Source organism: Ornithorhynchus anatinus, chromosome 16 (assembly GCF_004115215.2).
Source record: "Ornithorhynchus anatinus isolate Pmale09 chromosome 16, mOrnAna1.pri.v4, whole genome shotgun sequence".
In the NCBI taxonomy this organism is placed as follows: Eukaryota; Metazoa; Chordata; class Mammalia; order Monotremata; family Ornithorhynchidae; genus Ornithorhynchus; species Ornithorhynchus anatinus.
In genome coordinates this window covers 39,007,077-39,018,946 of record NC_041743.1, presented here as the reverse complement: position 1 = coordinate 39,018,946, position 11,870 = coordinate 39,007,077, and the positions used below count along the sequence as shown (strand labels likewise).

The 11,870-nt window shown below is 50.6% G+C and overlaps 1 protein-coding gene across 3 annotated transcripts; it reads right to left on the bottom strand.

The window, feature by feature from the left end:
- Window positions 1–2,586: 2,586 nt before the first annotated feature.
- Window positions 2,587–11,626, bottom strand: LSM10 (LSM10, U7 small nuclear RNA associated). 3 transcript variants are annotated; one of them, XM_029080873.1, is made up of 2 exons: window positions 10,918–11,626; window positions 2,587–4,884 (listed from the first exon to the last, which is right to left on the bottom strand). In XM_029080873.1, the coding sequence occupies exon 2, from the start codon at window positions 4,811–4,813 to the stop codon at window positions 4,442–4,444; it is 372 nt and encodes a 123-aa protein (XP_028936706.1). In that variant the 5' UTR covers window positions 4,814–4,884; window positions 10,918–11,626; the 3' UTR covers window positions 2,587–4,441. The 3 variants fall into 3 exon arrangements, with proteins under 3 accessions (XP_028936706.1, XP_007668717.1, XP_028936705.1); XM_007670527.2 differs by lacking the exon at window positions 10,918–11,626 and adding an exon at window positions 6,161–6,259; XM_029080872.2 differs by lacking the exon at window positions 10,918–11,626 and adding an exon at window positions 5,275–5,586.
- Between the last annotated feature and the right edge of the window lie 244 nt (window positions 11,627–11,870).

Genomic DNA, 11,870 nt, shown 5'->3' with positions numbered 1-11,870 from the left:
GCATTTGGGGTTCTTAAAGAAATATTTTGATGATTAGTCCCATTAGTTATTAACTGTAAAACAGTGCAAAGTCACCTGGGGTTCACAGTCTGAGGCGGAGGGAGAATAGGGAAGCAGCGTGGCCTAGTGGAAAGAGCCCTGGCCTGGGAATCAGAGGACCGGGGTTCTAATCCCAGCTCCACCGCTGGCTGTGTGACCCTGGGCAAGTCACTTCTCTGTACCTCTGTTCCCTCGCCTGTGAATCGGTGATTCGATACCTCTTTCGCCTTCTACTTAGACCGTGGGCCCCAAGGGGCGCAGGGACCGTGTCCAAACTGACTACCTTGTCTCTACCCCTGGGCTTGGTACAGTGCTTGGCACAGACTAAGCGGTTGACAATTATTCTTCTTCTTCTCATTTTACGGATGAGGAAATTGAGGCCCAGAGAAGTTGAATGATCTGCACCAGGTCACAGCGCAGGCACGTGGCGAAACCGGGTTTAGAAACCAGGTCTCCTGACTCTCGGGACTGTGGTCTTTCTAGCAGGTTCCATTGCCTCTCCTCATCACCCCAAAGGATCCCTGCCGCGTACCTAAAGCTGGGATTTTGGGGGCTCCAGGCCTACGAGCACCGGGAGAGGTCCGTCTCCGGACCCCATTGCGCTGACCCGGTTCGCCTCAACACTAACACTTTTTGCCTGGTTTCAGCTCCCACCCCAAAATCGACCTCGCCAGCCTTGCCGTATTTTTTCTTTTAACGGCATTTGTTCCTCGCTAACTGGGTGCCAGCGACCCAGTAAGTGCTGGGGCAGATACAAGCTAATCGGTTCGGACAGTCCCCAGCCCGCCCGAGGCTCACAGTCTTAATCTCCATTCGAAGGATGAAGTAACGGAGGAGCAGGGAAGTGAAGTGACTTGCTCGAGGTCACACGGCAGAGTGGCAGAGCCGGGATAAGATCCCGGGTCCTTCTGATTCCCAGGCCCGTGCTCTATCCACTAGGCCAAGCTGCTTCTCCTGCTATCTCTTATCGCCTCCTGCCTCAAGCACAGCACCTTAAGCTCCCTGATATAATGAGAGCTGATCTTCCCCTGCTACTCCTCCCTACTTACGGAACATTGGAGAAGTTGTGACCGTGGGACCAAGGACAGTCCAGCCAGGGACGGTGAGAAAGACTACTTCCTCTAGAGGCATTTACGGCGGCTTATCATTATTATATCATCACGGTATTCGTTAAGCGCTTACTCTGTGTCAAGCACTGTTTTAAGTGCTGGGGTTAAGTGCAAGTTAATCAGGTCGGACCCAGTCCTGGTCCCGCCTGGGGCTCGCAGTCTACAGAAAAAGGAGACGCGATTTTAAACCCCATTCTACAGATTGGCCCAGAGAAGTGAAGTGACCCATCCAAGGTCAACCCCAGGCAAGCGGCAGTCAGGTCCTTGGACTTCCAGGCTCCTGCTTTTTCCTCTAGGTTCTGCTCTTTCGCGACGTCCGGTGTCACGACGGCCTGATGCGTTTCAGGCCCCTGGTCCGCGGACTAGTGCTGACCTGCAGGTCTCGATTAAGGCAGCTTCGATGCTCAATCCAGAGCAAGGGTCCGGATTCCATGGACATTCTGGGTTGACGTTCCTTGTTGGAAATGGGCAGAAAGTAAGAACCCCAATCCTCCCCTTAGGTTCACACTCGATCCAAAATGGTAGCAGTCGGCTGGAAAGTAACGGGACTGTTTAGGAGAGGCTACGGGAAGGGAAAGAAATGACCCTCAGGAGGTTAACAGGTGGAATTGAGACCAGTGTCCAGTGCTGCAAATAGCAAACATTCTAGATGCTTTAATAACAACAACAATCCTGATAATGGTATTTGTTACGCCCTTACTAGGCACCATACGAAGCGCCTTGGTGGATACAAACCAATTAAGTTGGACAGAATCCCTATCTCACGTGGGGCTCACGGTCTCAATCCCCGTTTTACAGATGAGGTAACTGAGGGCCAGAGAAGTGAAGTGACTCACCCGGGGTCACACAGCAGACACGTGGCAGAGCCAGGATTAGAACCCATGACCTCCTGACTCCCAGGCCTGTGCTTTATCCACCGTGCCAAGCTGCTTTATGTCAATCAATGGTATTTATTGAGCTTAGTGATTAAGTTAGCAGGGCTTGAAGTGTCTAGACTCCTGTGACGGTCAACTGAATATATGCATAAATTTGGGTGAGGAGAGTTGTTGTCACGTGGACGTTTTAAGTTTCATTGTTGAACTTTTCAATCCCACACGGACCCATGGGTGAGGTTCACCATCAGTGGTGTCTTCTAAGGAGCAGCGTGGCCTAGTGGAAAAAACATGGGTTTGGGAGTCAGGAACTGGGTTCTAATCCCTGCTCCACCACGTCTGCTGGGTTACCTGGGTCGTCGCTTAACTTCTCTGGGCCTCGTTTCCCTCATCTGCAAAAATGGGGATTCAATTCCTGTTCACCCTCCTACTTAGACTGCGAGCCCCGTGTGAGACTTGATTAACTTTTATCTCTCCCAGTGCTTATTATAGTGCTTGCCTCATAGTAAGGACTTAAATAGCATTATTAGCATCATTACCATTCGAGGATGAAGAATAACCACATATAATTCTTTAATCATTTTTTATTTGTACTTCTTTACATTTCCAATAAATCAATGTTGACTATTTTGAAAAAAAAATCACTTGTATTCACATTATTTTGGTCCTTTTTGACTCTTGGGAACCTATTAATGGCTTTATGTTAATTCCTTTGGCTTTTCAGTAAATTCTCGGCATTAATTCAGAGCCCCAACTGGGATTTTCCATGAACAATGTTCATTTCGGGAGGGAAGTGTACAAAAGGTCAGTTGATTCTCCCATCCCCCAGACCACTGATGATTTCGGCCACTCCCTTGCCCCAGCCCAGGTGACTTAATCACCCCGTCACGGAGGAGGACATAAAGAAAGAGGGGGGGAACGAGCCAACCCTCAGAAGACCTGGAAAAATCCGAAAGGCCCAGGAGTCCAAACCGCCGGCCTCTATGTCCCCAGAATGCCTTCAGCCCTGGCCTCTTCTTCTCCCGCCATTTTCCGTTCCTGAGGCCTGCCTCTATGTGTGTGTGTGGGGGGGGGGAGGTACTGACTGGGACCAGGCAGCTTCTTCATTTCAGTGTGTCACCTGACTCACCCTCCTGGACAATTTCCACCTGCCTCAGAGACTACAAATATGAGTAAGCAGGTGGTCGGGGTGGGGTGGAGAGCCGCTTTCCAGGGAGAGGAGTCACTTTATCCCGTGGAGCTGGGCATTTCCCACCTCAGGGGCAGGGTGGTGAACAGCCTTTTAATTCTAGGCTTCTGCTCCGGTCAGGGGACTGGGCCCTTCCTGTGCCAGGGATCAAGCTCTCAAGAGGGCTGCCCCGAAACAGCGAGCGAAAATAACGTGCCCTCTCTCAGTTTTGGAGTAGTTAGTTTCCGGTTGGCGCTTTGATCCTGGAATATCCGTTTCCTCCCGGCTCCTCTCCCGGCCAGCAGTGGAAATGGTGACAAAGTGGTTGATTCAGGGGTCCGTGTAATCCGGCCCCACCCGGGCCCGCCTGCTCTCCGGCTGTGCCTTCTTCCCCTCTTCGTCCTCACTCCTCTGGGGTGGAAATGGGGGCAGAGAAGCACTGCACCCTCCCCACCCCTGGCACACGCTTCTGAGGCAGCCCAGCTCAGCGTCATTTCTTTGTTTCAGCTGGGCCCGGCCTTCCTATGGAACCGATTTCCCCTCTCTGCAGTGTCCCAGGTGCGTGTGGGTCACAGATCCGATGAGCTGACCCTGGACGAGCGGCTTTCTTCTCCGCGGGCACATCAGAGGGCACAGACAATCCACCCGCCCCTTTGTTCACCTCATCGCTGTCCGTGTGGTTTCCGGGTTGGTCCCCAAGAGGGGAGGGAGAAGCGGAGGAAATACACCAGTAGCCTCCTCAGTTAATCACCCAAGAACAGCAGATCTGCCCCGACCAATCCTACGGTCTGTCGGGACGGAGGAACCGAAACTCTGGAGTTGAAAAAATCGCCAAGGACCGAAGGGTTCAGCTTCCCAAGAAGACGTCGAGAGGACACACGGAACGGCCGGGAATATCAACGGTGCTATGAAACTGGGGCCCTGGTGAGGATGAACTTCAAAAGAGAAGATTTGGGGAGTTTCAGGACTCTCACAGAGGGGTTTGATCTGTGGAAAAATCTGGACTTCCGGAGACCTAACCTAAGGCAGGCTTCAAGCCGCAGACAGATTTTTGGGTCTAAAGGTCAGGTCTGGGGCTCGTGAAAGGGAGATGTGGCTGGCTGGTGGCTCTTAGGTCATTCACATTGGCTTCCTGGGCCAGAGGAGGCAGCTCGGTCAGGCGGGGCTGGGAGGGAGTCCTGGGGAGGGGGTGGGGACAGGTCAAGGCAGCCGCCCCTTGGGCTGGAAAGAGCTCCGGGATCCTGAAGGGGAGTTTACTTGCTCTTCTTGGTGGCAAACTCCCGCCTGCCCTTGCCCTCGCTGCCAAAGTTGCGCACCCTGCGGATAGCCTGCAGCTGCCGCTCGATGGTGGCGGCGATGTCCACCCCGTCCGGGATGTGGACGTAACGCACGCTGCGGCCCGCCACGAACAGGTCGTCCAGCTGCACCTCTCGCCCCCACCGGTCCGTGTAGGTCACCTGGTCCAGGCGGATGTTCATGAAGGCGTCCACGTTGGCCACACGGCCCCGGGCCAGGCTCTCGTCCCGCATGTCCACCGTGGTCACCTGGCCAACCAAGCCCTGCAGCAGGATGACCAGGCTGTTCTCAGCGATGGTGCGCTCCTTGACCGAGTGGCTGACCTCCATCTCACCGCGACTGGATGGGGTTGGGGGGGGCCCTTGGGCAGCGTCGTCTCGCAGACTGCAGGGTGTTGCTTCTGAGAAGAGATGGGGATGGGTTAACACTGCAGCAGGAGGGATTGAGGATAGACAACAAGAGGAACTGATTGAGAGGGTTAAAGCATGGGAATTGGGGAGGGACCCAGGAGACCAGGACAGACACATCTTTCTGGGAGGCAGTGAGTTGCCTGAGATTATTTCTAGGGCGCCCAACCAGTTCAAAACTACTTCTGGGCAAATCACTTAACTTCTCTGTACCTCAGGGTCCCCAACTGTAAAATGGAGATACCTGCCTTCCCTATTTAGACTGCGGGCCTTTGGACTGTGTGTCCAACCTCATTAAACTGTACCTGCCCCAGCTCTTAGAAGAATGCTTGACACATAGTAAGCACTTAACAAATACCACTTTTTTAAAAGCCATCTCCCACCTCCTTTCTAGGAATAACGTGAATTCCTCGGCTTCCACTTCAGGAACTTCCTCTGCAACTTTTGCGCTGCGGGAAGGGACGGGCTGAAGTCAGGAGAATCTCTCCGACCAACACCTGATTTGTTGGGATTTGTCTCGGTCGATAGGTGATTTTCACCAGACAGAGGACCGCTCAGGCTTCCCTTGCGGCCACCGATGGGGACATATGGGACAGAGTTACAATGTATCCCAACTCTTGCTCCCTTACAAGGGGGGGGGGGGGGTTGAGAAAGGATGATGGCATTCAACTCTAACAGCTGTGTGACTGTGGGTAAGTCACTTCTCTGTGCCTCAGTTCCCTCATCTGTAAAATGGGGATTAACTGGGAGCCTCACGTGGGACAACCTGATGACCCTGTATCTCCCCCGGCGCTTAGAACAGTGCTCTGCACATAGTAAGCGCTTAACAAATACCATCATTATTATTATTATTGTTCCTCTCCCTTTCCAAACCCAGCCTCAACATTATTAAGCAGCCTCTGAATGAGCTCCATTCCTCTTCTCGGTGCCTCAGTTCCCTCATCTGTAAAATGGGGATTAACTGGGAGCCTCACGTGGGGCAACCTGATGACCCTGTATCTCCGCCAGCGCTTAGAACAGTGCTCTGCACATAGTAAGCGCTTAACAAATACCAACATTATTATTATTATTCCTCTCCCTTTCCAAACCCAGCCTCAACATTATTAAGCAGCCTCTGAGTGAGCTCCATTCCTCTCCCTTTCCAAACCCAGCCTCAAGGTCTCCCAATGCAGCTCAGGATGCTCCCCCATTTCCCCCCGTGTCCTCCTCCTCCTCCTCCTCCCCCCCCTGATGGTCTCCTTCCCTCCACCCCAAGGCGGCCTGACCCACCAGGCTGGTCCCTTCTTTCCTTCCTTCTTTCCTCCCCAGCCTCCAAGGCCCATAGAGCCAGAGCCCCGGCTAGAGCGGCCGCTGCCCGGAACCGACCGTCTAGGCTCGGCTTCTCTGCCATTAGAGACGCTGGATTCTTTGGTCCTCCAGGGTCATAGAGTTCCGGCGGGGACGTCGGGCCACATTGACGCCGGCGCGGGAAACTACAAGTCCCAGACTGCCTTGCGAACGACCCTTGGGCCCACGTGGCTTGCTCTTTTCTTTCTTTCTTTCTTTCTTTCTTTCTTTCTTTCTTTCTTTCTTTCTTTCTTTCTTTCTTTCTTTCTTTCTTTCTTTCTTTCTTTCTTTCTTTCTTTCTTTCTTTCTTTCTTTCTCTCTCTCTCTCTCTCTCCTTCTGTCTGTCTGTCTGTCTTTCTGTCATTCATTCCATTCATTAATAATAATAATAATAATGTTGGTATTTGTTAAGCGCTTACTATGTGCAGAGCACTGTTCTAAGGGCGGGGGTAGATACAGGGTAATCAGGTTGTCCCACGTGAGGCTCACAATCTTCATCCCCATTTTACAGAGGAGGGAACTGAGGCACAGAGAAGTTAAGTGACTTGCCCACAGTCACACAGCTGACAAGTGGCAGAGCTTGGATTCGAACTCATGGATCTCTGACTCCCAAGACTGAGCTCTTTTCCATTGAGCCACGCTGCCCTGCTTCATTCATTCTATAGTATTTATTGAGCGCTTACTATGTGCAGAGCACTGAACTAAGCGCTTGGAATGGACAGGTGGGTAACAGATAGAGACAGTCCCTGCCCTTTGACGGGCTTGAAGTCTAATCGGGGGAGACGGACAGACAAGAACAATAGCATTAAATAGAAAGAAGCTCTTAGCTGAGGGATGCTGCGGGCCTTTCAGTGATTAATAATGTTGGTATTTGTTAAGCGCTTACTACGTGCAGAGCACTGTTCTAAGCGCTGGGGGAGATACAGGGCCATCAGGTTGTCCCACGTGAGGCTCCCAGTTAATCCCCATTTTACAGATGAGGTCGCTGAGGCCCAGAGAAGTTCATTCATTCAATAGTATTTATTGAGCGCTTACTATGTGCAGATCCCTGAACTAAGCGCTTGGAATGGACAAATCGGTAACAGAGACAGTCCCTGCCTTTTGACGGGCTTACGGTCTAATCGGGGGAGACGGACAGACGAGAACAATGACAATAAATAGAATCGAGGGGAAGAACATCTCATTAAAACAATAGCAAATAAATAGAATCAAGGTGATGTACATCTCATTAACAAAATAAATAGGGTAATGAAGATATATACAGTTGAGCGGACGAGTACAGTGCTGAGGGGATGGGACGGGAGGGGGGAGGAGCAGAGGGAAAGGGGGGAGACTTGCCCACAGTCACACAGCTGACAAGTGGCAGAGCTGGGATTTGAACCCATGACCTCTGACTCCCAAGCCCGGCCTCTTTCCACTGAGCCACGCTGCTTCTTGATTAGGCTGTGAGCCCATCATTGGGTGGGGATGGTCTCTATCTGTTCCCCAGTTGTCCATTCCAAGTGCTTAGTACAGTGCTCTGCACATAGTAAGCGCTCAATAAATACTATTGAATGAATGAATTGAATCATCCAACTGTAAAGGGGCCTAGAAGATTATTTGGTTCCATGCTTCCAAATAATAATAATAACGTTGGTATTTGTTAAGCGCTTACCATGTGCAGAGCACTGTTCTAAGCGCTGGGGTAGATACAGGGTAATCAGGTTGTTCCACGTGAGGCTCACAGTCTTAATCCCCATTTTTACAGATGAGCTAACTGAGGCCCAGAGAAGTTAAGTGACTTGCCCACAGTCACCCAGCTGCCAGGTGGCAGCGCTGGGATTCGAACCCATGACCTCTGACTCCCAAGCCCGGCCTCTTTCCACTGAGCCATGCTGCTCCTCTAAGGAAATCGCTTATAAAAGTCACCATGAAGGGCCATTTCTCCCACCTCCCTCGGTTACTTGCCACCATCAATATCTTCCTGCTGTCAGATGTAGATCTCACAGCAGTTTAACACAGTTTCCTTGATTTCTGTCTTTTGTGGTCTCAAAGAATAGCAACTCTGTATTTTCCCGGATATTAACCTTTTAGCTCTTGCCTCCTCCTGACAACCAGAGGAAAAACAAGACCACCCAAAAATAGGCTTTTTTTTTAAAAAAAAAGTATTTGTTAAGAGCTACTATGTTCCAGGCACTGTTCTAAGCGCTGGGGTAGATACAAGGTGATTAGGTTGGCCACAGTCCATGTCCCAGATGGGGCTCACAGTCTTAATCCCCATTTTACAGATGAGGGAATGGAAGCCCAGAGAAGTGAAGTGACTTGCCCACGGTCACACAGCAGACAAGAGACAGAGCTGGGATTGGAACTCAGGTCCGTCTGATTCCTAAGCCCATGCTCTATCCATTAGGCCACACTGCTTCTCCTCCTTTCCCTGCCTTCTCTTCACCTATTCCTTTTAATTAGTATTTCTGTTTGAATCTCTTTCCTGGGGAAGCTGGCCTTATTCTGCACAGGCCTTGCCCTTTACCAAGCTTCGAAAAATAGCACTTGTTTCGGTCTTTTCTTGCCAAATTTGTGCCCGGGAACCTCTCGCTTAGATTTCTCTCTTGTAACGTCGCTCCCTGGGTTTCATCAGGGCTTTTCCAGGGTGGCGTTTCCAGGGCAATACGATAGAATCATTTTTACTGAACTTTTAAGAGGCAGCAGAATCCAAAGGGAAGGAATCGGGATTCTGGCACACGTAAGTTCTAAACTCAGTTCTGCTGGTCTTTTTTCTGTAATGCAGTAACTGTAACACAGAAAGTATGCATCAGAGATAGGAGTCCTGCTATGATGGTGGTGCCATAATGTTTTGGGGCTACTTGGGATGCTTCCCCCCGGCCCAGGGGACGTAGGTCATTATGTAGAATTTATTACTCGTGAGATTTGGGGATTGCAATATCATCGACTGTTCAAAACCAACCTGAAAAACAGCCGGGGGGCTCAAGGAAGGGGCCCGGCAGTATAGAGTCTCTTAGCTTTCCTTAAAAGGAAGCTACAGTCCAGAGTTGGGGGTCAGAAAATATTCCCCATAGTTCTAGGGCAGGCAGAACGGAGGTGATTCTCCGTCCTCCGGGCCCCCCCGACCTCACCATTGCTCTTTCTGCATCTCTCTGTTCTCTTCCCAACCCCATTACTCTGCAAAGGAATTTTGTTTTCCCCGAGGAATGAAGTGCCTCTTTAACGATACATTTATTTAACATGAAAGACATTTTTTTTTAAAGAGTACACATGAATCTCTGGCAGTGTTCTGAAATAGGTTGGACAGCCTCTTCTCATTCTTTTCTATTTCATGAGTGGCCACTCTGTGCACAGCTCTGAACTGAGCTCGGATTTTTTTTTCTCCTCAATTCCAAGGCCTTAGAAGGTCCTCCTCAGAAAGTTTGGGGTTTGGAAAGGGCACTTTTCTGGTTTTGTATACAATGTTGGCAGAACCAATTAGGAGCACTTGAACTTAGGACCTGAGTTCTAATCCCAGATCCATCACTCGTCTGCTGTGTGACCCTGGGCAAGTTAATTCACTTCTCTGAGCAAGTCACTTCCCCTTCCCTGAGCCCATTCTCAACAACACGGCTCCCCCCCCGTTGTAGGTTTTAGGCAAGACTTTTTAGGTTTTAGGCAAGACTTTTTAGTCTAAACGTGAACTCCGATGCCTGACTCCTCTCCTTCCTACACATTTTTGCCTACTGTAGAGAGCGCCCAATCATCAATCGATCCATGGTATTTATTGATCACTGTCTGCAGGACACTGAATTAAGTACTTAGGCGAGTACACAAGTGAGCGATCCCTGCCCACAAGGTGCTTACAAATTAGTTGAGGGAGAAGGCACAGAAAAGAGTCTTCTCTGGACAAGGCAACTGTGAGGTGCTTCCTTCAGGGATGGTATCGCCGGGGGGTGGGGTCTGTATATCAGAATCCTCCCTCCCACCCACGCGTCAGAAAACGGGCCTCCCCTTACTCTGATTCCTACAATGTCTCCATTCTCTCCTTTCCTGCCCGTCCTCCAGTCTCTCCCCACCGTCTCATGCTCGGGGCCGGGTGATCTCAGTAAAACCTGATGGGAAATCCCCAGCATGAAGACTTGAAAGCAAGGTAGGGAGAAGACTTGAGGAACGGAAGCTTCTCTGCCTTTGGCTGCCACTGGTCTTTCCAGCTCCACCCTCGACATCCCCCAAAGGCAGATTAGCCCAGATTGCCCCCCGGGACCCCCGGTCACGCTGGGCACCAACTAGCCAGCATCATGGTGGGACAGTTTGACATTGGTCACACTGTCCCCCCTTTTCTCTTTAGTAGCAAAAATATTTTGGCCTAGTGGATAAAACGTGGGCCCGGGAGCCAGAGAACCTGGGTTCTAATCCTGGCTCTGCCACTTGCTTGCTGGGTGACCTCTGACAACTCATTTTACCTCTCCTCATCTCTAAAACGGGGATTTCATACCTGCTGTCCCTTCTACGTAGACTGTGAGCCCCAAGTTTAGATGGGGATCGCATCTGTCCCGATTAATCTGTATCTACTCCAGTGCTCAGAACAGTGCTTGACACAAAGTAAGCACTTAACAAAAAAATTAAGCACTTACTGCGAGGAGAGCCCCGTACTAAGTACTGGGAGGGAATACACAGGTGGGAACTAGACATGGTCCCTGTCTCTCGGAGGGGTTAAGTGGGGTTCTCTTTCCTACCAGTTTCCGCAGCACTCGGGGCTGACGTTCCGATTCAGGACAGGCCGAGGTAGGAAGCTCCTGCCCCTCTCGGCGCCTGTGGGCCCGAGATTTCCGACACTTGCGTCACACGCGGATGGGGTCCTTCAACGGTTTCCTGCTTGGTCCCTCTTCTTCTCCTCGGAAGAAGACTGATGGCTTTAGGGTGGCTGGAGACATTTTGCTGCTTTCAAACCAACCAGTTTCTCATCGGAAAGAACATATGAGGCTCTGGAAACGGAACTGCTTTTTGAAAATAAAGTGGGTGCAGCAGATCCTTTAAATTGGCCTTGATTTGGCTCCGAAACTCAAATGGGAGGCAGACACCGTACCTGGCAGTTGGATTTCCACAACTTAATGCCCGTCCAGGGGCCATTTAGTGACAGAAATATTACATTAAGGGAATTAGACCAACATTGGTGTCCCCTGGGATTTCAGGTTGGAAAAGGCAAGAGTTGGGAAGGAGGTGAAGGAAGGGTCTAGGAGAGGAGAACAGTCATGCTAAAGAGCAAAATAATGATAAATGTGATATTGGGTAAATGCTTACTATGTACCAAGCACTGTACTAAGCGCTAGGGTACTAGATAGATGATTGGGTCAGACGCAGTTCCCGCCCCAAGGGGCTCACGGTTTAAGTAATGTCAATAGTCATAATAACAGTATTTAAATGCTTCCTAGGTGCCAAGCACTGTACTAAGCACTAGGATAGATATAAAATAATCAGGTTCCACATGGGGTCACAGACTAAACAGGAGAGAGAATAGGTCTTGGGTCCCCAATCTGCCGTCGGTGAAACTGAGGCTGAGAGAAGTGAGTTGACTTGTCCAAGGTCACACAGCAGGTACGTGGCAGAGCAGAGATTAGAATCCAGGTCCTCGGAGTCTCAGGCCCGGGCTCTTTCCACTAGGCCACGCTGCTTCTTACATACAAGCCCA

Excerpts from the sequence above, each read along its gene's own strand:
- LSM10 (XM_029080873.1), bottom strand. The coding sequence starts at position 4,813 with ATGGAGGTCAGCCACTCGGTCAAGGAGCGCACCATCGCTGAGAACAGC.